This window comes from Palaemon carinicauda, chromosome 25 (assembly GCF_036898095.1).
Source record: "Palaemon carinicauda isolate YSFRI2023 chromosome 25, ASM3689809v2, whole genome shotgun sequence".
Classification (NCBI taxonomy): Eukaryota; Metazoa; Arthropoda; class Malacostraca; order Decapoda; family Palaemonidae; genus Palaemon; species Palaemon carinicauda.
This window is the reverse complement of record NC_090749.1, coordinates 32,536,320-32,561,319: the sequence shown is the minus strand read 5'-3', so window position 1 is coordinate 32,561,319 and position 25,000 is coordinate 32,536,320. Positions and strand designations below refer to the sequence as shown.

The 25,000-nt window shown below is 33.9% G+C and overlaps 1 protein-coding gene across 1 annotated transcript in view; it reads right to left on the bottom strand.

Moving 5' to 3' along the window:
- Positions 1 to 25,000, bottom strand: part of LOC137618979 (hepatitis A virus cellular receptor 2 homolog) — a 600,331-nt gene that overhangs the window by 49,345 nt on the left and 525,986 nt on the right. Inside the window, exon 2 of the mRNA XM_068349181.1 lies at positions 9,547 to 9,676. Within this exon, the coding sequence (XP_068205282.1) occupies positions 9,547 to 9,676 (130 nt within the window). The remainder of the gene's footprint in view (positions 1 to 9,546; positions 9,677 to 25,000) is intronic.

The window sequence follows — 25,000 nt, the reverse complement described above, 5'->3', positions numbered from 1 at the left end:
CCATTATTGTAACCTAAAGCCTTTTTATTTAAAGAACTAATTAATTAAGCAATTAATTCTGTGATTAGAATTGACGCTTTGACCGATTGACCTTAATGTTAGTGATCCCGTCTCCCGATAAGTGTCCGACTCTCACTCTTCACCTTTCCTGTGTATTTCTCTATCTGTCTTTTACTCTCTCTCTCTCTCTCTCTCTCTCTCTCTCTCTCTCTCTCTCTCTTTACCTCTGTCACTCTCTGTATTGATAAGATTGTCAATACTTAACATGTCTCGTTGTTTATCTTCTTATCTACATCTTTTCAACATTTCTATTCCATTCAATCTGCCTGATGCTTTCTCCATTTTTGTATTTCCTTGTCTCTCTGTCTTACTCCTTTTCTCCCTGTCTGCGTGTCTATGTATGTCTATCACCATCTTTCTTTGCTGTTTACCCTTCTCTCTCTCCTCTCTCTCTCTCTCTCTCTCTCTCTCTCTCTCTCTCTCTCTCTCTCTGTTTTGACGCACTTCATAAACAGAATATTGTCGAAATTTCTCCTTCCCAAGTTTCAATATAAAACCAATCACCTCTTGCTCCCCCCCCCACCCAAAACCAACTTCCTCATCTCCTCACCCCCAAGGAGCTCTCTCCTCCACCCCCCCCCCCAAAACCAACTTCCTCATCTCCTCACCCCCAAGGGCCTCTTTCCTCCAACACCACCCCCCCCCGCCGGCCTCGCTCCTCACACAGCCGAGGGGTGAGGATTCTCATTACCCAACTCATTTCTGTCTCCTTTTTTAGCCATCACGTGTTGTACAGGTAATGCCTTCATCGGCTTGCTTATAACTACCACAGGTGCTCCCGGAAGGGGAGAGGGGGGGGGGAGCATGTGAGGCATGTCTTCTTTCCATTACAACCGATATCTTTATTATATACATACACACATACATTTTGCCTACAATCTAAAATCCTATTTCCCTTTAATTATAATTATTCAAAACCAAAAAAATACTTCTTTTTATTTAATAAAACCTTAAGAAATAAATCCATGTGTCATATTGTTAAAAGTTAAAAAAAAAAAGTATTTTACTATTGTAGAATTGTTTGGAATATGTAAAAATTTGGTCCAATATATACAAAGGATTTGAGATTTTGAAAAGAAAAAAAAAACTTCATTTAACTGTCAATATGGCACGCTATGTTTAAAGTATTATTAAGAAAGTATTTAGAGCCATCGGAAAAAAATAGATGCTATAAGCCCAAGGGCTCCAACAAGGAAAAATGGCCCTGTGAGGAAACAAATAAACTGCATGAAAAGTAATTTATAATGAATACAACAAAAGTACTCTGAGTGTAGACCTCCGTCAAGGCAGCTTATTTCTCGAAACCAGCTTGCCTTTCCCAAGATCAATTCAGACCGTAAGCGTGTTTGAAGTCTACAACCATGTGCGAACTTGGGGTTAAGGTTAGTGTTAATTCGGTTAACCTTTAGCTCAACCTTCAACTTTGACCTAGGACTTTTAAAATCTATTCAGGTCCACGTCTTAACAATTAATCTCTGAAAGTTTCACTACTCTATGAGTAAAATTGTGGTCAGGGCCCAGTTGCTCACAAATAAACAAACAGACACACAGGGGCGAAAACATAACCTCCTCCCAACTTCGTTGGTGGAGGTAATAAGATATTTCAAAATCAGTTACAACGTTGAAATTGATTTGTGATATATCTGCCTGTCCTGGGGAAATATTATACCATCTTATTCTGCCATGTTTTGAACATCGCTCTCCTATCTGAATCATATACAACGGTCACTCGTCTAGAATTTCTGGCCAAAACTTTGAGGGATATCAAAGTTCTTAGCGCTGACCTATATCTTAATGTCTGGTACTGTCGTCAAATTAGTGGAAGCCTTATAAGGTTTTCCACAATTCTAACCCTCCTTTGCATATCGATCTTTCCAAAAGTATATTATTCTCCACTAGATTTGCAGTCATTTCTCACCGTCTTGTCGTTCGTAAGGCTCAATACTATACAGTATTCTGGAATTATATTCTAGCAGTGACTAAACTGTGGAATATTCGTAATTTAATTGATATGACTTAAAAAATTTAAGTTTATGTTGAACAGGCTGACATAAGACTCTCTTCATAGATTATGAAAGATCTATTCTAACATTGTGACTGATCTTAGGATATTTTATATTAATTATTCATTACTTCCCCAGAAGATTATTTATTTCTTCTTTTTACTTTCCTCATTGGGCTATTTTCCCAGTTGGAGCCCTTGGGCTTATAATACCCCACTTTTCCAACTAGGGTTGTCGTTTAGATAATAATAATAATAATAATAATAATAATAATAATAATAATAATAATAATAATAATAATACCACTTTATTCCTGGCAAAATAATCTTTATTTCAATGTTATCCTGAATTTTCTTTGAAAAGAAAATATCTAATATCAGAACTCCTATCACTAAAAAAGACTCTATTTCACTATTATTATAAATTCTACCAGATAAATATATAGTATTTTTACACGTCCTCATCAATATAAACGGTACCTTGATATCTCACTCATTTTCCTTATTTTTTTTCTATTTCCACGAACAAAACATAATCCTATTTCGCTGTCTTCATTATAATAAGATTTTTCCTCCCACCAAAAGAACTTTATTTTGTAATATAATATAATTTTAAAATTTTCCTCGAAAAACTGTACTATATAATATTATTCTATCATAAAAATTTTCATAAAAAATGACTGTATTTTACTGTTGCTACATTTTTTTTCCGCATAGTGTATCTTGCTTAACTAGATCAAATAATAATCAACATTTGATTTTATCCGCACAAGGAACCTTAATACACCAAATATAACAATTTCAGTTCAATAGTTTCCAAAATATAAAAATTTCATATGTATCAAACTCCCCTGTCTTAAAAAATAAGAAGAGTCATCAAAATTTACAGAAGAGGAGCTTAGATATTCATTTGACCATCCCAATGCACAGAAGTACAGTCACTATTATCATAGTTCTTACCTAAAAAGAGGACCTCTGTATCTATTATCACAGCTTCTAGCACGAAATTAAACACCATCTCCCTATCAATAAACATTCTAAGTCATAATAATATAAACAATTAAACCTAATCACTGTAAATGTTTCCCCAAAACAATAAACTGATCTCTTTCCCACGCATGCGCATAGCACAACCAAGCAGACGACAAGCACATTAACAGTTTCTTTCCCCAGTGGCGTGTGGCAACTTGCCCGCCTACTTAAGTTGCCATTTTCTCCCTAACTTTGGCTTTACCCGAAGGTATTTCATTTCCGGGGGTCCTTTTATCCGGATAACTTTGGCGTTCACCCAGTTTCACTTTGCTAACACACATTTGCACAGTTAAGGAGCTCGCTGCTCTTTCTCTTTAAGCTCAAGATGAGAGAGATGTTCGCTGCAAGAATTATTTTTCTATTTATTGCACAAAAGTCTGAATAATAATTACAAAGTTATTTATTATGGGATGATGAAGATAATATTTTTCGCATAATAATGAGGAATTTGACAAAATATTTTGCATATATATTTCCGCTTATCATATCATCATCATCTCCTCCCACGCCTATTGACGCAAAGGGCCTCGGTTAGATTTTGCCAGTCGACTGTATCTTGAGCTTTAAATTCAATACTTCTCCACTCATCATCTACTACTTCACGCTTCATAGTCCTCAGCCATGTGGGCCTGTGTCATCTAACTCCTCTAGTTCCTTGTGGAGTCCACCTGAACACTTGATGAACTAATCTCTCTTGGAGAGTGAAAACAGCATGCTCAAACCATCTCCATCTACCCCTCACTATGATCTCCTCCGCATATGGCACTCGAGTAATCTCTCTTATAGTTTCATTTTATAATCCTGTCCTGCCATTTAACTCCCAATATCCTTCTGAGGGCTTATCATATATTGGAATAAAAATAAGTAAATAACTATTATGGTCGGGAGCGCTGGAGATGAATTTCGTTTTCTCAAAACATTATTATTATTATCATTATAATTATTATAATTATTATTATCATTATAATTATTATAATTATTATTATCATTATTATTATTATTATTATTATTATTATTGTTGTTGTTGTTGTTATTGTTGTTACTATTTGCAAAGCTACAACCCTAATTGGAAAAGCAGGATCCTATAAGCCCACGGGCTCCAACAGAGAAAATTGCCCTATGAGGAAAGTTAAACCAATTTTTTTTTTTTTTTTTACAAATATTAACACATCTCTCTCCGACACAGCTTGCATTAAGTAAATATTCAATATATGAATAAGACATATATACGAAAGTTAAACACCCCGCCCTCCTTTCCAAACAATACCTCATCTTTCTCTGACGTAGTTCGCATTAAATAAAAACTAATATTATTTCCGCTTCTTTGTTAGAAACTATTAAAATAAAAATTTGCAGAAAATCACGCCCCAGTGAGAGCAAACCTGGTAATGAAGTTCTGATTCAAGGCCTTAAAATTATGGAGGCTGCTTAATTAACGCAGCTCAAGGTAGGATGAACTAGGGCGTAGAGATATCCTCATATACGACTCGAGAATTTGCTGAGGTTTGCCGAAGAAATATGAGAATTATATGAAAAAAATACTAGGAATTTACTGTTCATACTTTAGATTTATAGTGAGGAAAATACTTAGAATTCACTGTGGGCTTATAGCATCTTGCTTTTCTAACTAAGGTTATAGCTTAGCTAGTAATAATAAAACAGTAATAATATGTTTTAAATTTATAGTGAGAAAAATATGTTTTACATCTATAGTGAGAAAAATACTCAAATTTTTTTTTCATACTTTAGATTTTTAGTGAGTAAAATCTTCAGATTTTACTGTTAAAATTTTAGATTTTTAGTGGGGAAAACACTTAGAATCCACTGATCATATTTTTAATTTTTAGTGGGGAAAGTACTCAGAATTTACTTTTCCTATTGTAGATTTATAGTGGAGAAAATACTCAGAGTTTACTGGTCATATTTTAGAATTTTAAGGGGGAGGGGCAGGGGAAATACTCAGAATTTGATGTTCATATCTTATATCTTTGCTGGGAAAATACTCAAAATTTACTGTTCATATTTTAGATTTTTAGTTGGGAAAATAATCAGAATCAACTATTCAAATTTAGGATATTTAGTGGGGAAAATACTCAGAATCTACTGTTCATATTTTAGGTTTTTTCTAGAGGGGAAAATACTGAGAATTTACTGTTCATATTTTTTAGATCTTTAAAAAATACTCAGAATTTACAGTTCATATTTTAAATTTTTAGTGGGAAAAAAAACTCAGAATTCACTGTTCATATCTTTAGATCTACATGGCAAAATATTCAGAGTTTTCTCCACATATTTCAGATTTTTAGTGGGGAAAGTACTCAGAATTTACTGTTAAAGTTTTAGATTTTAGTAGGGAAAAACTCAGAATTTACTGTTCATATTTTAGATCTATGTAGGAAAATATTCAGAATTTACTGTTCATACTTTTGATTTTTTGTAGGAAAAATATTCAGAATATTTTGTTTATATTTTAGATTTTTAGTGGGGAAAATACTCAAAATTTACTGTTCATATCTTAGATTTTGAGTGGGGAAAATACTCAGAATTTACTGTTCATATTTTAGATTTTAGTGGGGAAAATACTCAGAATTTACTGTTCATGTTTTAGATTCTTAGAGGGGAAAATACTCAGATTTTACTTTTCATACTTCAGATTTTTAGTGAAGAAAATACTCAGGGTTTACTGTTCATATTTTAGATTTTTAGTGGGGAAAATACTCAGAATTTATTGATCATGTTTAATTATTTAGTGGGGAAAATACTCAGAATGTACTATCCATATATTTACATCTACATGGAAAAATATCAGAATTTACTGTTCATATTTTAGATTTTTATTGGGAAAATACTCAGAATTTACTGTTCATACTTTAGATTTTTTGGGGGTGAAAATGCTCACATTTTACTAATAAAATTTTAGATTTTTAGAGGGGAAAATACTCAGAACGTACTGGTCATATTCTATATTTTTAGTGGAGAAAATACTCAGAATCGCTCATATTTTATATTTTTAGTGGGAAAAAACTCAGAATTTAATGTTCATATTTTAGTTTTTTAGTGGAGAAAAACTCAAGATTTACTGTCAATATTTTAGAATTTTAGTGGAGAGAATACCAAGAATTTACTGTTCCTATTTTAGATCTTTAGCGGATAGAATACTCAGAACTTAATGTTCATATTTTAAATTTTTAGGGGGGAAAATACCCAGAATTTACTGTTCATAATTTTAGATCTATTCGTAAAAATATCTCGAATTTCCATGTGTTCACGGAAACAAAAACCTGAATCTTCTGAATTTCATTATCATGTCTAAATTTACACCAAATGTTCAGAATATCTGAGGCCGTCTCCCATATATAATAAAGAGAAAGTGTCTAAGTATGTATGAATGTATGTATGTATGTATGTATGTATATATGTATGTATGTATATATATATATATATATATATATATATATATATATATATATATATATATATATATATATATATATATATATATATATATATATATATATATATAATTTACAGCAAATGTTCAGAATACCTGAGGCCGTCTCCCATATATAATAGAGAGAAAGTGTCTGAGTATGTATGTATGTATGTATGTATATATATACTGTATATATACATATAATATGTATATATATATATATATATATATATATATATATATATATATATATATATATATATATATATATATATATATATATATATATATATATATATATATATATATATATATATATATATATATATATATATATATATATATATATATATATATATATATATATATATATATATATATATATATATATATATATATATATATATATATATATATATATATATATATATATATATATATATATATATATATATATATATATATATATATATATATATATATATATATATATACATACACATATATACATTTCTCTCCAGTTACTCTCAGCGGCATAGCCAGACGTATAACTCCCTCAGGCAAGGGTGAGAGATGTTGTAGTTAGGAAGGGGCGAGAGGATGGGAAAGGTTGAATCTGTGTGCGTGTGCACATATCTATGTAAATATTTAGCCGTCATTTTGACGGGTCGAGTACACTAGTTTTACATAATTGACTGAAGATATCTATACGTTTTAAAAACGCTGATTTTTACAATTTTCGGTTTCAATTTTAAAATTTTCAGAAGTTAGGAAAATCTATCGATAATATTACCATGTTTTTCGATTTTTAAGTTCTAAGAAAGTTTAAACTTGCAGCGAATTTTACGTTGAACAAAATGACAACTCCCTCTTTATTATTTATTTATGATATATCTATTGTAATATTGTTATTGATCCTAAAATATTTTATATTTAATTGTTCATTATTTCTCCTGTAGAATATTTGTCTTTATTTTCTTTCCTCATGGGGCTACCTTTCTCTGTTGCAGCCTTTGGGCTTATAGCATCCTACTTTTCCATTAGGGTTGTAGCTTAGACGATGATAATGATAATAATGATAATAATAATAACAATAATAATAATGATAATAATAATTACTAAGAAATTCCCAATTTTATGAGTATCTTATTGGTAAATGAGTATCGTTCGTCATGTACAAATATAGACAAAACAATACATTTGAAATAAATAAACAAAATATACAAACAGACAAACTTACATGCACAAGAAGGTACCCTAAAGCATTCATCTTTTGAAAAAGAAACCATTATAAATAAGAAATTATAATTAAACCTTACGCACGATTTTGTTCATTGTAGATTAAACATTAAACATCAGGTAACAAGGAAATAAATGAGAGAACGAGATAAAATGAAAAGAACGGAAGAGGAGAAGAGAGGAAGAGAATAAGTATAAAGAAGCTTCAAGAGTGGATAAATTTCTCAAATTTGGAAAATCTTGAATCTATAGGAGAGGAATAGATGAGAGAGAGAGAGAGAGAGAGAGAGAGAGAGAGAGAGAGAGAGAGAGAGAGAGAGAGAGAGAGAGAGAGAGATAAATAAATCTTCTCAAACAAAACTAGTCATCCCCCCCCATAAGTATAAAACTCACTCCAACATAATACTTAATTAAACAAATACAGCGATTGATTTAACTGAATACTGGTGTCCAGAGATATAATTACGCTCACCTTAAAACCCATTATCAATCTGCCAATTATGCAGAAAGTAAATCTCCCTTGTCTACAATTTTTATGCCGAAGTAGAATAGCATAGAGATTTCATTGAAATCAATGGCGACCTTTACCAAAACATATTAAACAATCAACCTTTCAAAACAGACCGTCACAATAATCAGCTAAATGAAGGTCCAGGTCGTATTCTTTCGATCTTCTTAGGTTTGATTCACACTAGCGGTTTATTGCCACGCGGTTTTATCCACATGGTTTAAACATCAATTAATACCAACGCTGCCCGCTTGGAAGAATTTCCGTTTCTTCCGCGTGGCATTTCTTCCGAGCGGCATTTCTTGCAAGTGGCATTTCTTCTGAGCGGCATTTCTTCCTAGCGGCAATTTTTACGAGCGGCATTTCTTCTGAGTGGCAATTCTTCCCAGCGGCATTTCTTCCGAGCACCATTATTTCCCCGCGGCCTTTCTTCTGAGCAGCAGCAATCTACTAGCCGCGCTCACTGCTAACTCATGTCGTTCCAGTGTAGCGTCTTATAGAAACTACGTGGTCGCTGGGGAAAAAATCCACTTGTGTGAAAACACGCGCATGAATGAGTGAAAATTTTCTTGTGCAGAAAAAATCCTTACATGTGAAGTAATCCTTCGTCCCAATGTATAGCCAGGTCGGTCGCTCGATTCAACTTTTTCCATATATTTTTATTCATTGCATTATCTTCTCCAACCGCGCCTACCCAACTCATATCATTCCTTAGCAAATCTAGCCATCTGATCCACGAGTTCTGGTAATTGTCCCCCAAAAATATCACTAACCAACTAATTCCTCTAAATTGAATCCTGCTGAATGAAAAAACCTGGTTCCAGGAAAGGGCTTGATGGCCTAAACCTAATAATGTAATATAGTATACACTGAAGACGTGTTTTCCTTCCTATTTCAACATATAAGTGAAATACCTGGACAAATTACCAAGTAATCCCGTAAAACATTTACCAAAGCACAAAACTATACAGTTAATCCTTGTCAGGAAGCATGAATTCTATTACCTTTCCCTCCATGACAGTGATTATCATATATTACCCATTGTAGTTAGATAATTTAAAAGAAAAGAAATCGTTATCTGAACGCAGATTAACAACGTAGCCACATGATCCAACCAAGTAATACCTTAAACAAGGAAACTACCCAAAGGCCTCTTACCTAAAGACTCGTATATTGATTCTGAATTAATATATTCAAGACACTTACCTGAGAACATCACCAAATCCAACACTTACAATCTCTTAGCTAATAAAACACGGAGATGAACCTTACCTGAAGACAGGTGTCTTGGTGCCACTCTTGTACCACAGCACCAGGATGACAGGGTTCTCCGGAGAGGACGTCCAGTTGCAGGGCAGCCTGACGGTCTGGCCCCTGATTGCATAGACCGCCATCAGAGGAGCTGCGAACAAAAGAAAGAGTTTTGTTATTAACTAATTTTTTACTTTTTAAGACGGGGATGCAGTATCACTAGACAAATCTAATCTAAAATAAGCAATCAGAAATGGTTACTAAATTTTGACCATGCCGGTATTTACTGTTTTTGCACATGTCTACGGGCTTTGTACCCCCACTTCATATACTGGCAGTGTATGGTGAGAAGTGCAAAGTTGGTCCAGAATCGTCATTTTGATTCGGATTACTTCCAAAATTTAATGGGTTCTTCCGTAGCAAAATATCTATCCGTTGTTAAAATGTAGTGAAAATCCAGCAAAAAATGTTTGACGTAATCCTGCTCACAGACAAACAAACGAACAATCAAATATTTATATATACGCATAGAAAAACAAAATATTCTTAGCAGAGGTAATAAATTCTTTATTGAATTATTTAACCAAAGATGATAGCGTGTGTGTATATATATATATATATATATATATATATATATATATATATATATATATATATATATATATATATATATGTAGTTGGAAAAGTGTATGGTAGAGTAATGATTAATAGGATTAAGGATAAAACAGAGAATGCAATCTTGGAAGTACAGGGTGGTTTTAGAAGAGGTAGGGGTTGTATGAATCAGATTTTTACAGTTAGGCAGATATGCAAGAAATATTTAGCAAAAGGTAAGGAGGTGTATGTTGCGTTTATGGATCTGGAGAAAGCATATGATAGAGTTGATAGGGAAGCAATGTGGAATGTGATGAGGTTATATGGAGTTGGTGGAAGGTTGTTGCAAGCAGTGAAAAGTTTTTACAAAGGTAGTAAAGCATGTGTTAGAATAGAAAATGAAGTGAGTGATTGGTTTCCGGTGAGAGTGGGGCTGAGACAGGGATTTGTGATGTCGCCGTGGTTGTTTAACTTGTATGTTGATGAAGTGGTGAGAGAGGTGAATGGTCGAGTGCTTGGACGAGGATTAAAACTGGTAGGCGAGAATGACCATGAATGGGAGGTAAATCAGTTGTTGTGTGCGGATGATACTGTACTGGTAGCGGACAAAGAAGAGAAGCTTGACCGACTAGTGACAGAATTTGGAAGGGTGTGTGAGAGAAGGAAGTTGAGAGTTAATGTGGGTAAGAGTAAGGTTATGAGATGTACGAGAAGGGAAGGTGGTGCAAGGTTGAATGTCATGTTGAATGGAGAGTTACTTGAGGAGGTGGATCAGTTTAAGTACTTGGGGTCTGTTGTTGCAGAAAATGGTGGAGTGGAAGCAGATGTACGTCAGAGAGTGAATGAAGGTTACAAAGTGTTGGGGGCAATTAAGGGAGTAGTAAAAAATAGAGGGTTGGGCATGAATGTAAAGAGAGTTCTATGTGAGAAAGTGATTGTACCAACTGTGATGTATGGATCGGAGTTGTGGGGAATGAAAGTGATGGAGAGACAGAAATTGAATGTGTTTGAGATGAAGTGTCTAAGGAGTATGGCTGGTGTATCTCGAGTAGATAGGGTTAGGAACGAAGTGGTGAGGGAGAGAACGGGTGTAAGAAATGAGTTAGCGGCTAGAGTGGATATGAATGTGTCGAGGTGGTTTGGCCATGTTGAGAGAATGGAAAATGGTTGTCTGCTAAAGAAGGTGATGAATGCAAGAGTTGATGGGAGAAGTACAAGAGGAAGGCCAAGGTTTGGGTGGATGGATGGTGTGAAGAAAGCTCTGGGTGATAGGAGGATAGATGTGAGAGAGGCAAGAGAGCGTGCTAGAAATAGGAATGAATGGCGAGCGATTGTGACGCAGTTCCGGTAGGCCCTGCTGCTTCCTCCGGTGCCTTAGATGACCGCGGAGGTAGCAGCAGTAGGGGATTCAGCATTATGAAGCTTCATCTGTGGTGAATAATGTGGGAGGTTGGGCTGTGGCACCCTAGCAGTACCAGCTGAACTCGGTTGAGTCCCTGGTTAAGCTGAAGGAACGTAGAGAGTAGAGGTCCCCTTTTTTGTTTTGTTTCATTTGTTGATGTCGGCTACTCCCCAAAATTGGGGGAAGTGCCTTTGGTGTATGTATATATATATATATATATATATATATATATATATATATATATATATATATATATATATATATATATATATATATATATATATATATATATATATATATATATATATATATATGTGTGTGTGTGTGTGTGTGTGTGTGTGTGTGTGTGTGTGTGTGTGTGTAAATCCGCAATAATCACGATAACAATAAAAGCGACCTTAACTAAAAGTAAGAAGAATATTTAAAATATATATATATATATGTATGTAAAAATTAAGTTATACCATCAATCAAAACTCTCCCAATCTTCCTACCCACTCGAGAAACTCTACTTTATAATCAACAGTTCTGAAGACTTTGACTAAAATCTCATATAATTGATCAATGGAAAAAAAAAAAAAAAACTTTAGCGTAGCACATAATGAGAGGGACAAGAGCAGCAAACTTTAATAAGGGAACTTAATTTAGTGCTCTTTTATGAACATTTTAGTGATCTACGAGCGAATATTCTCCTTTCATGGTCGTTTCGCAGTGTTTTTTTTTTATGCGGTTTTAACTTTGCGTTTCTTTAAGAGTTTGTTCAACGTTTATGAAGGACATTATTTTTGGCGTCATTAAAACTCGAATGTTATGAGCAATGGTAATTTTGTAATCTCCTAGTCTTCTCACCTTTTTCATACTTTTTGGAGCATTCGCCAATTTAATTCTGCTCCAAAAGCCACGGAACTTACTAGCAAAAAGCTAAATTGAGCCTCAATTGACAGGAAATGTATTCACCCAAACGTCCCCGAATATTTGACAGGAACTTACTTTAGCGTCATCGCATGAACAATTTCACATTCACGAGACAAAAATCCCAACTACGAGGAATATTTGTTGGAAAACTTACTTGAGCGCCATTTTTATGACCATTTTGGTAATTCTCTCACTTAACCCTTCGCCAGGGGGTCATTTCCCAAGTGAGGAAGGAGTGAGGAGCGAGGAAACGACTCCGGAGTGAGAGGAAACGACGTCTGTGGGGAGATTACTCCGCCATGAGAGTCCTAAAAGGAGTTTTTATGGAGGACGTCTTATGACTTTGAAGGATTGGACGGTTTTATTGGGAGATTTCAATATAGATGTATAAAATATAATTAGGTTATGGTAGAAATCAAATAAGGGAGAGTAATAAAAGCAAGAAAATAATAATAATAATAATAATAATAATAATAATAATAATAATAACAATAATAGTAATTAAGCTTTATTTTTATTATTATCAATAATAATAATAATAATAATAATAATAATAATAATAATAATAATAATAGTAATAATAATAATAATAATAACAACAACAACAATAATAATAACTTTAGTAACATTAGAACAGTAACAACAACAACAGCAACAGCAACAACAACAACAAATGCAGTCGTTTCTAGTCCAGTGCAGGACAAAGGCCTCAAACATGTCCTTATTTATGTCTGGGGTTTCGCTAGTTTTCATCACCACGTAGGCCAGTCTGGATTGGTGTTGGTGGGAGATTTTGCTGTGGCCGCTCCAATTAAACCAACCTAGTATAGTGTACCAACCGTGTGTCACACGATCGTACATAAATTATTTTGTATATATTATGCATGTATCTGCGCTCTTCCATCGCACTAAAAAGAACCAGAATAAACATGTCTGCGTGTTTCCTCTGTAACATTGTCTATTTCTCGAACATGTCATTTCCTGTTGCCTTGAGGGTTTGTATATAAAGGAGAGTGTTCTTTAATAAAGTTACTCAGTTGATTGCTTCCTGCCTTTGAGTCACAACCTTTCTCTCGGCATCGTCAAAATAGGCGGCCCTGACTATAGGCGATGCTAAAACCCTTACAATCATAATAATGATGAAAAAGCAAACCTTAGATTTAGTTTAGCTTAATAACAATATATCATTAAGATTAATCTATACCGCAGAAAACAATATCATGATCAGTAGTGTAACTGACTACTACATATCAGACTACACATTTAATCCCAGTCATGAACGTTATATTAAAAGCGTATTATTATGGTATAACAAAACATTACCGTACTCTCATTCACAACTCAGCTTTCGAGGGAGTTGATATGGTAATCGTTTATAGCGAGGGAACACATTACAATACACCGTTCACTATTGGCAATTTTTCCTTGATCACAAAGCTGTGGAATTATCGACATGTTCCTATTTTTCATTACTCAGCCTATTCCCGCTTTCTGATACTCTAACTGTTCCCACTTTCTATTATTTGACCTGATACCGTTTTCTATTACTCAGTCTGTTCCCGATTACTATTACTCGACCTGTTCCCACTTTTTAATACTCTACCTGTTCCCACTTTCTATAATTTGACCTGTTTCCATTTATTATTACTCAGTCTGTTCCTGGTTTCTGATATTTCACCTGTTCACACTTTCTATTACTCGACCTGCTCCTGCTTTCTATTCTTAATCTTTTCCTGATTAATATTACACAAACTTTTCCCTCTTTCTATTACTTGATCTGTTCCTGCTCCCTATTACTTGATCTGTTCCCACTGTTCCAGCATTTTATTACTCAATCTGTTCCTAATTACTATTACTCAAACTTTTCCCACTTTCTATAACTGGATCTGTTCCTGCTTTCTATTAATCGATCTGTTCCCACTTATTATTAATTGATCTCTTCCTGCTTCCTATTACTCGATCTGTTCCCACTTTCTGTTACTGGATCTGTTCCTGCTTTTTATTACTCAATCTGTTCCTGATTACTATTACTCAAACTTTTCCCACTTTCTATTACTTGATCTGTTCCTAGTTTCTATTACTTGATGTGTTCCCACTTTCTATTACTTGATCTATTCCTAATTATTATTGCTCGACCCATTCCCAATTTCTATCACTCGATCTGTTCCCACTTTCTATTACTCAACATTTCTCGCTTTCTATTACTCGACCTGTTCCCATTTCCTATTACTCTAAGTGGTCCCATTTCCCCTTACTCGACCTGTTCCCTCTTTCTATTATTGGACCTGGTTTTTTTTACCTTACTTGGCCTTTTCACGCTTTCTATTAGTCGCCCAGTTCCCACTATCTATTTTTCAACCTGTTCCTGCTTTCTATTATTTGACCTGTTCCCATTTTCTATTACTCAACCTGTTCCTGCTTTCTATTATTGGACTGGTTTCTGTTTTCTATTACTTGGCCTTCTTCCGTTTTAACTTACTTAGCCTTTTCCCACTTTCTATAACTCAATGAGTTCCCGCTTTCTATTACTCTACATTTTCCTGATTTCTATTACTGAACCTGTTGTTATTTTCTATTACTCTACCTGTTCATGCTTTCTAGTACTCTACCTGTTCTCATATTCTATTACTTTACCTGATCCCACTTTCTATTACTCTACTTGCTACCGCTTTATTTTATTCGACTTGTTTCCACTTTCTACTACTCCACCTATTCCCGCTTTCTATTACTCAACCTGTTCTCATTTTCTATTACTCGACCTGTTTCCACTCTCTACTACTCTACTTGTTCCCACTTTCTATCACTCATCCTGTTCCCACTTTCTATTACTCAACCTGTTTCCGTTTTCCATTAATACACATGTTCCTAGTTTATATTACTCCCTTTTCCTGCTTTCTATTACTCAACCTGTTCCTGATTTGTATTACTCCACCTGTTCCCACTTATTATTAATCGACCTATTCATGCTTTCTATTACTTGACCTCTTCCCACTTTCTATTACTCGACCTGTTCCCACTTTCTATTACTCTACTTACTACTGCTTTCTTTTATTCGACCTGTTCCCACTTTCTATTACTCTACTTACTACTGCTTTCTTTTATTCGACCTGTTCCCACTTTCCACTACTCTACCTGTTTCCGGTTTCTATTACTCCATCTATTTCCGAATTCTATTAATCATCCTGATCTCATTTTCTATAACTCGACCTGTTCCCACTTTCTTATTACCCTACTTGTTCCCACTTTCTATTACCCAACCTGTTTCCGCTTTCTATTACTCCACCTATTCCCACTTTTTATTACTCAACCTGTTCTTATTTTCTATTACTCGATCTGTTTCCACTTTTTATTACTCTACTTGTTCCTATCCTCTATTACTAACCTGTTCCCACTTTCTATCACTGTACTTGTTTCCAATTTTCTATTAGCACACATGCTCCACTTTATTTTACTTCCTGTTCCCACTTTCTATTACTCTACTTGGTCGCTTTCTATTACTCAACCTTTTAATGCTTTCTATTACTCGACCTATTACCATTTTCTAATACTCAACCTGTTCCAGCTTTCGATTACTCCGTCTGTTCTCATTTTCTAATACTAGACCTGTTCCTTCTTACCATTACTCAACCTGTTCCTAATTACTATTACTTGACCTGTTCCCAATTTCTATTACTCAACCTGCTCCTGCTTTCGATTACTCCATCTGTTCTCATTTTCTATTACTAGACCTGTTCCTTCTCTCTATTACTCAACCTGTTCCTGATTTCTATTACTCAACCTTTTCCTGCTTTCTATTACTTCACCTGTCCCCATTTTCTATTACTCGACCTGTTCCTTCTTTCTATTACTCAACCTGTTCCTAATTCCTATTACTCGACCTGTTCCCACTTTTTATTACTCGACATGTTCCTGCTTTCTATTACTCCATATATTCCCATTTTCTATTACTCGACCTGTTCCTTCTTTCTATTACTTGACCTGTTCCCACTTTCTATTATTCGACCTGTTCCTGCTTTCTATTACTCCATCTGTTCCTATTTTCTATTACTTAACCTGTTCCTACTTCCTGTTATTCAACCTGTTCCTGCTTTTTATTACTCTAACTGTTCCCATTTTCTATTACTCTACCTGTTACCCCTTTCTATTACTCCACCTGCTTTAGCTTTCCATCACTAGTCCTGTTCTCATTTTCTTTTGCTCTACCTGTTCCTATTTTCCATTACTTGACCTGTTTCCGCTTTATATTACTCCATCTGCTCCTATTTTATATTACTAGAATTGTTCCTACTTCCTATTACTCCACCTGTTCCTGCTTTCTTTTGCTCATCCTAATCTCATTTTCTATTACTTGACCTGTTCCTTCATTCTATTACTCCTCCTGTTCCCATTTACTATCACTCTACCTGTTACTACTTTCTATTACTCAATCTGTTTCCATTTCCCCTTACTTGACCTGGTCACGCATTTGATTGGTCACAGCAAACTAATAGTATGAGTAGTCATGACAAGTACAGATTTGCTGATCATGGCGATACACAAACCCTTTCACCACGTCAAGGTTTCCCCACTCAAGGGGTGACTATATTAACGGCTGATTATATATATATATATATATATATATATATATATATATATATATATATATATATATATATATATATATATATGTATATATATACATATATATATCTACATATATATATATATATATATATATATATATATATATATATATATATATATATATATGTATATATTCATATATATATATATATATATATATATATATATATAAATATATAGACAGATATAGATATATATATATATATATATATATATATATATATATATATAGATATATATATATATATATATATATATATATATATATATATGTATATATATAGATATAGATATATATATATATATATATATATATATATATATATATATATATATATATTTATATATATATATATATATATATATATATATATATATATATATATATATATATTCATATATATATATATATATATATATATATATATATATATATATATATCTATATATTTATATATATATATATATATATATATATATATATATGTGTGTGTGTGTGTGTGTGTGTGTGTGTGTATATATATACATACATAAATATATATATAAATATATATGTATATATATATATATATATATATATATATATATATATATATATATATATATATATGTATATATATATATATATATATATATATATATATATATATATATATATATACTTCGGACAAACAGGATAAAAGAACTGAGGAGATCCTGTAAAGAGTAGCCTGGTGTTCTGTGCTGTATATGACCAGAAAAACAGCGCGAAAGTAAAAAAGATAAATAAAAAAATGGGTCTTGAGAATTCTGTTCTTTTTCGTTTATCTATTTTATATGATTTTGCACAAGTGTTAGATTTCCTCATGTTGTGTTTATATATTATATATTTCTAATCCGGGAAAATAAAATTGTGTAAAGCTAGAATAATATTCCATCTCTCTCTCTCTCTCTCTCTCTCTCTCTCTCTCTCTCTCTCTCTCTCTCTCTCTCTCTCTCTCTCTCTCTCTCTCTCTTCAAGGACCCATTAATCTTTGCATTTCCATTGTGATAGTTATTCAACGCTTTACTGCTAATGAGAGAGAGAGAGAGAGAGAGAGAGAGAGAGAGAGAGAGAGAGAGAGAGAGAGAGAGAGAGAGAGAGAGAGAGAGAATATATGAAGAAAAACTTACAATTGACAGTGAATACAAGGAAAAAACTCTTGACAACCCCACTAACAAAGGAGAATGACACTCTAAAATTTCAGGATTAGCAACTTCGCGCCAAAAGAGAAAAATCTGATGGCGGGAAAGGGGTAAAGAAAAAAAAAAGGTGCGAGAAGAATTTTCACTTTTCGTCCGCAACGGCTACAGAGCCCAATTTGAGAGACGTGGCACTCAGAGGCTTAGCACCTAACAAAAGTTGGCAATATGTTTTGGAATGGGAATATTAAAATGCAAATGGGAAGAGGCTCATTATTGCAGGGAGGAGCTAACTGGATTGTAGTGGTCATTCCTAAAGAAATTCCAGGAGATGCGATGGAGGAGGTTATCCTGGAAAAGGGAAGAGGAAGAGAAATAAGGGGAGGTGGTTGTTGAGGAGCCTGGGCCGATGTTCTTAAAGGAGTGTACTAGGAATAAAGAAGGATTAAGATAAGGAATGATAAGAAATTAAAGCCTGCTAAGACCCTAACTGGAAGATGTGTAGCATACTTTTTTTTTTTTTTTTTTTTTTTTTAAAGAGAGGGGCTAATTCTGAAGATGGAGAAGGAAGTTTACATGGTCAATATAAGTGTTTTGATCACGAAAAACGGAGGCAAAGGACAGTGACACTGCCCTAGCAGAACAATGCCCCTAGAAACTGGCCATATGTACTGTACATATGATCAGCGCCTAAGTCCCTCTCCATCCAAGCTAGAACCAGGGAGAGGCAGGTAATGGCTGCTGATGACTCAGCAAGTAGACTTATAGGCTCCCCACCACACCCCTATATTCAGCTCGCAAGAATGATGATGTTGCAGACACTAAACGAAACTTCAGCGGGACTCTAATTCCTGTACAATAGATCACCAGGCAAGGACATTTCTAATAGTTTACCACAACCCTACTGGAAAGTAAAAGTATAGAAGAATTTTTGGTAACGAATAGGAATGTTTAAACAAGATATGAAAACGAATCTCCCAAAGGCATTATCCTGACGGGGAAGTTAAGGAAACCATGGAAACAGGGGAGGAAGTGAGATGGGTTATGTCAAGGAAGCTAGAGAGGAGATACATGGAAGGGGAACAGGTAAAGAGATTACGTGTAATATAATCTCTTCATGAAATCAAAAGAACGTGAGATATAAGATGAAAGCTTATCTTAATAGAGAGCTTAATATAAGGAATGATGACGCAACTAGTGTATCTCCTAAATAAAGAAAGAAGTAACTGGAAAGATGAGGTTTAGTGGAAGAAAGGAAAATGAGGAAATTGAAGTTACCACATTGATGAACTGACTTCTTAACTGGAAAAAAATTAATCGATGAAAGAGAGTAAGAAATAAGATGAGATATGGTAAGGAGAGAATGCAATGGCTTATTTAGTAAATAAGAAAAGAAGACGGATGGGATAAAATGCAATTACCTATTTAGTATATAAAGAAACTATATGGAAGAAAATGCAATGCCTTATTCTGTAAATAAGGAAAGAAGATAGTTTAATGAATACAATGGCTTATTTAGTAAATGAGAAAAGAAGCTATATGGAAAAAAAACCAATGCGTTATTTAGTAAATGAGGAAAGAACACAGATGAAAAGAATGCAATGCCCTATTTAGTAAATGAGGAAAGAAGACATATGAAAAGAATGCAATGACTTATTTAGTAAATGAGGAAAGAGGCTATATGGAAGAAAATGCATGGCCTCACTTAGCAAATGGGGAAAGAAGGGTGCAGAAAAAAATGCAATGGCTTATTTAGTAAATAGGGAAAGAAGATACATGGCAGAAACTGCAATGCCTTATTTAGCAAATGAGGAAAGAAGGCAGATGAAGAGAATGAAATGGCTTATTTACTAAATGAGGAAAGAAGACAGACGGAAATGCGCAATGGCTTCTCTATTAAAGGAGGAAAGAAGGAAGATGGAAGAAAATGCAATGTCTTACTTAGTAAATAAGCAAAGAAGACAGGGAAAGTATCCAATAACTTATTTAGTAAATGAGGAAATAAGACAGACAGAAATGTGCAATGGCTTATTCAGTCAGGGAAAGAAGATAATCGTAGGCTCATAATCCGATGGAGGAGAATTGAAGACCCAAGATAGATGTCTATGAAGAAAAGCTGGTAACCAAATAGATTTACAAACATAAAGGGGAATATTGTGAAAAATAAAAGAGAATAATCTTCAAACCAAAAGAAGTTACGACAAAAGACAAGACTTTCGCCTACGCTTATCAGAGGAGCAAAGGTAGAAAGACAAGAAAGCTAAGAAAAAATGCAGAAAAAAAAACGGACAAGAGATAAGAAAAAGTAAACTACTTGGTGATAAAAATGGAATTAGACAGTGTGAACTGATCATTCTATGGGTGGAAGATACTGACTCATCTTGATTTCTCTATTGTCTGTTTTTTTTCTTCTTCTTTATTTGTGATTTATTTTCATCCTTTAATCTCATTTTGTTTACTATTTTTTCTTTTTAATTTCAATTATTTTCCTGGATTGCTGCAATACTCCAACAGGCGCTTTTACGACAACAACAACAACAACAACTACTACTACTACTACTACTACAACAGCAACAAAATTGATATGAAAGTAATAATAGAATACTTTTCCTTTTTATCTGGCGTAAAGTGTTCCTAAACAATAATAAATATTAGGGCAGCTGTAATCATTATCATAATTATAACAATTATGATAACGTTAACCAGATTTACTGAGCCCTAATGTATGACATTAAACCTCGCATTGCCCTTAATGGTTCTAAATACATTTACTACTTTGAGGTAAATGTGATCACATATACATAACTAATGTTGTTAGACTCCTAGCTTTTACGAATAAAGGTAATTTCTATACGATTAAATAAAAAGCATTTGGGGGTTTGCTTCCAACATCTACAGGCGTTGATCTTCTCTCATTAAATTGAATTCTTTATGGACAGTATTACATGAAGAATTAAATTAATCCTATTGTAAACGCAGGGAAATCGCGGGTGTAAACGCAGGGAAATTTCAGGTGTAAACGCCGGGAAATCGCCTGTGTAAACGCAGAGAAATTTCACAAAAACAGCTATTTTCATGGTAAATTCAAAATTTTGTAGTTAAATTTCGGGTCTTCTAATAGAAGCTTATGCTTTGTCAGATCATAAGAAAATAACAAATGAGCAAGTTTTCTTCAGGGACAATAATTATGTAGGACGCTTTATATGTTTTTTTTTTTTTTTTTTTTTTTCTCTTTGTGACGAACAAAAAAGAACCATCGACTCGTTTTCCCGCCGCCCCGTCAAGTCAAGAGTGTGGGAGAGAAAGGCGGGTCTTTCGAACAATATACTCGTATGGAGTGGACGTTCTTGGGAAAGTCCACATTGGAGGACCTTTAGATGTAATTATAAGGTAAGCATCACAGTTTACTGAGATTTATAGACTTAAAAGGGTTGTCAGGGTTACTGTTTAAATAACAATAGCTCAATAGAGCTGTTAATATGATGAAATATAGACACGTTTGACAATATTGTGAGGGGTTGTGTTCTTGATTTAGCGCTGGCGTTCCCCCGCCAGGAACTTGCCAGCGGTCCATGAGGAGACAGAGACGGAAGGTCCTTACAGTGGGAAAGCAAACGGTTCGGAAAGTTAAGGATATTATCAAGAGGTCTTTACAATTTAATGAAAGAAACTAGAGGTCGTAATAGGTTAGGCTAGATAACACATGCCACAGATTGAATAACTATTTAGTGAAATTCTCTCATGACATTTGATGCCTATTAATGCTTAGTGCATATTTCTTAAAGATTTGATGTATAGCAGAACCTGACTAAATTGTAACTAATGGATTTACCTGCCTAGTGTTATGAAGTTTTGTAATCAAGTTTAGCATACCGGAGGTCTTTATTGGAAATGTTCCTGAAATGTGTGTAATATGAAGGAAATAGAATACAAAGGAATTGTAATTACTGGAATTATAGCAATAGAGTTTTCCAATAAAACATTGTTGATTAAAATGGAAATGATAATTTTCTTTAGATATGTTTTTTTCTGATCAATTGCAGAATTTTCACTATGAATTCTTATGTATGTTAATTTTCCAGTGACTAAGGAATCAACATGAAAAAGCCTATGTGTTTCACTCCCAAACCCACCCTAGGACCACGCCACATCTATAAATTTCATATAAATAACCGAGATTATTTTACTCTCTTATAGTACGTTAACACATTTTCAAATGTTATTTTTATCAGTTCAAAGTTAGGACCAAGGAAGGCCAGGCAATGGCTGCTGATGACTCGGCAGGTAGATCTATTGGCTCGTATACCTAGACTCCACCAGACCCAGCATCATTAGCTCACAAGGATGGTGAGATTAAATCCACTACAAGAAACTATCGAGCTCGGGCGGTCCCGAATCCCAGTTCGGCAGATTACTTGGCAGAGATGTTTTCAATAGGCTACCAGAACCCTTAAAAATATAAGTCTTACATAAGGGCCTTGGAGACTTATCTGACCAATACCTAAGATGTTGAGGGTGAGGGAAGTGCGACCCATCAAAAAAGACGGCTGAATGTTTAGATAGATATGCACACACACGCACACACAGTGATTCAAATGTCCCTTCCCCTTTCCTAACTACAACCCGCTGGTTCTAGTTTCCTAGTGTACCTCTAGGTGTAACCAACTCTCACCGTGGGAATGACTACTCACTCTCCCACTTGCTCTTTATTATATATAGGATAACTCACCACTGTGGTGCCCAACCACAGCAGTGGCCTCCCCAGTAAACAGCTTAAATTCATGATCCCGGGTTGGGATCGATCTGCTGCCATGCAAATGCTTGGCGAACACGTTATCACAGTACTAGCCAGGAAGATTATTATAAGTCATAGCCCAGTTACAAAAGCAGGATACTACAATACCTAGGGTGAAGTTTTATTAGAAATAAATAAAATACAATAATAGTATCGTTTGAATAGATCAGTACTATATATAAACTAAGAAATAGGACTCAGGTAAGCCTATTGAACAGAGAAGCATTTGCAAGTTTGATCTGAATTTCCATCGATTCAAACATAAGATTAAGAAGATCAATATACAATCTGGTCATAGGTGGTATACTACGATTGGGAAGGCATGGCTAGTTGACTTAGCTGCATACCTAGTATGGTACAGTCTGGGAAGATCCGAATGCAAAGAATACCTGACTGATTGCAATATTTACAAAGGCATAACACCTACGTCAGTTGTTAGGAAAATATATAGAGTGTTTATTCTAGAGACTGGAGAAAAAGCCTCATGAAAAGCTAAGAGATGAACAAGCAGGATTTAGAAAAGGTAGAAGTTGCACTGACCAAATTTTCATTTTGAGACATGTTGTACTGCAATGCCTCGAATATATAAATCCCCTTTTGATGTCATTTGTGGACTATTAAAAAGCCTTTGATAGTGTGCACCGGCTAATTTTGTGGAGAGTCCTGCATTATTATGGAATTTCTTATAACTATGTAAATTTTATCAAGTCTATTCATGAGCATTGAAAGTGCAATGTTAATGTTAATGGAGTCTTATCAAATGAATTTCCAGTGAACAGCGGAGTATTCCAAGGGAATTTGCTGTCACCTATGTTGTTCATCCTCCTCATGAATTTTGTAATGCGTGAAACAGTCAGAGATGGTGGAGAAGGATTGGAATGGATTGGTGATAGGAATTTAGCAGACCTAGAGTATGCTGATGATGCTGTCCTAGTTATCAGAACACCACAGGACTTGCAATGAATGATTAGTAGAATGCATGAAATATCAAACGAGGTTGGGCTGAAGACAAATAGAAGAAAGACAGATATGATGAGAGCGGAGTATATAACAGAAAACGAAATATCACTGGAAGAAGAAATGATTAATGAGGTAGAATCATTTAACAATAGAGTCTTTAGAATTAAAGTTTAGTGAAAGATTGAAAAAAAGTAAATCAGACAACGGCTAGGATGAGTAAAATTTGGAAATCAAATCTCCTGAAATAACATATAAAAATCAGACTATATATCAGTTTATTGAGATCGGTGTTACTCTATGGATATGAGCCATGGTATGACAATGGAACAATCTCCAATAGATTTAGTAAATTTGATAACAAAGTCTTCAGAAGGATATTGGGAGTTAAATGGTAGGACAGGATTACAATGGAAAGTATGAGAGACATTACTCGAGTGCCATATGTTCATGGGATCATGATGAAGGGTAGATGGAGATGGTTTGGGCAAACTCTTCGCACTCCCCAAGAGAGATTAGTTTACCAAACGTTCAGCTGGTCTCCACTAGGCACTAGAAGAGTTGGAAGACCCTGACCTATATGACTGAGGATATGAAGCGCGAAATAGAAAATGATGAATGGAGGAGTATTCATTTAAATAGTCAATATAGAGACAACTGGTGAAATCTGACCAAGGCCCTTGGCGTCAATAGGCGTGGGAGGTGATGATGATGATGATGATGATGATGATGATGATATATATATATATATATATATATATATATATATATATATATATATATATATATATATATATATATATATATATATATATATATATATATGTATATATATATATATATATATATATATATATATATATATATATATACGTATATATATATATATATATATATATATATATATATATATATATATATATATATATATATATATATACATAAATATAATTATATATATAAATATATATATATATATATATATATATATATATATATATATATATATATATATACATATATATATA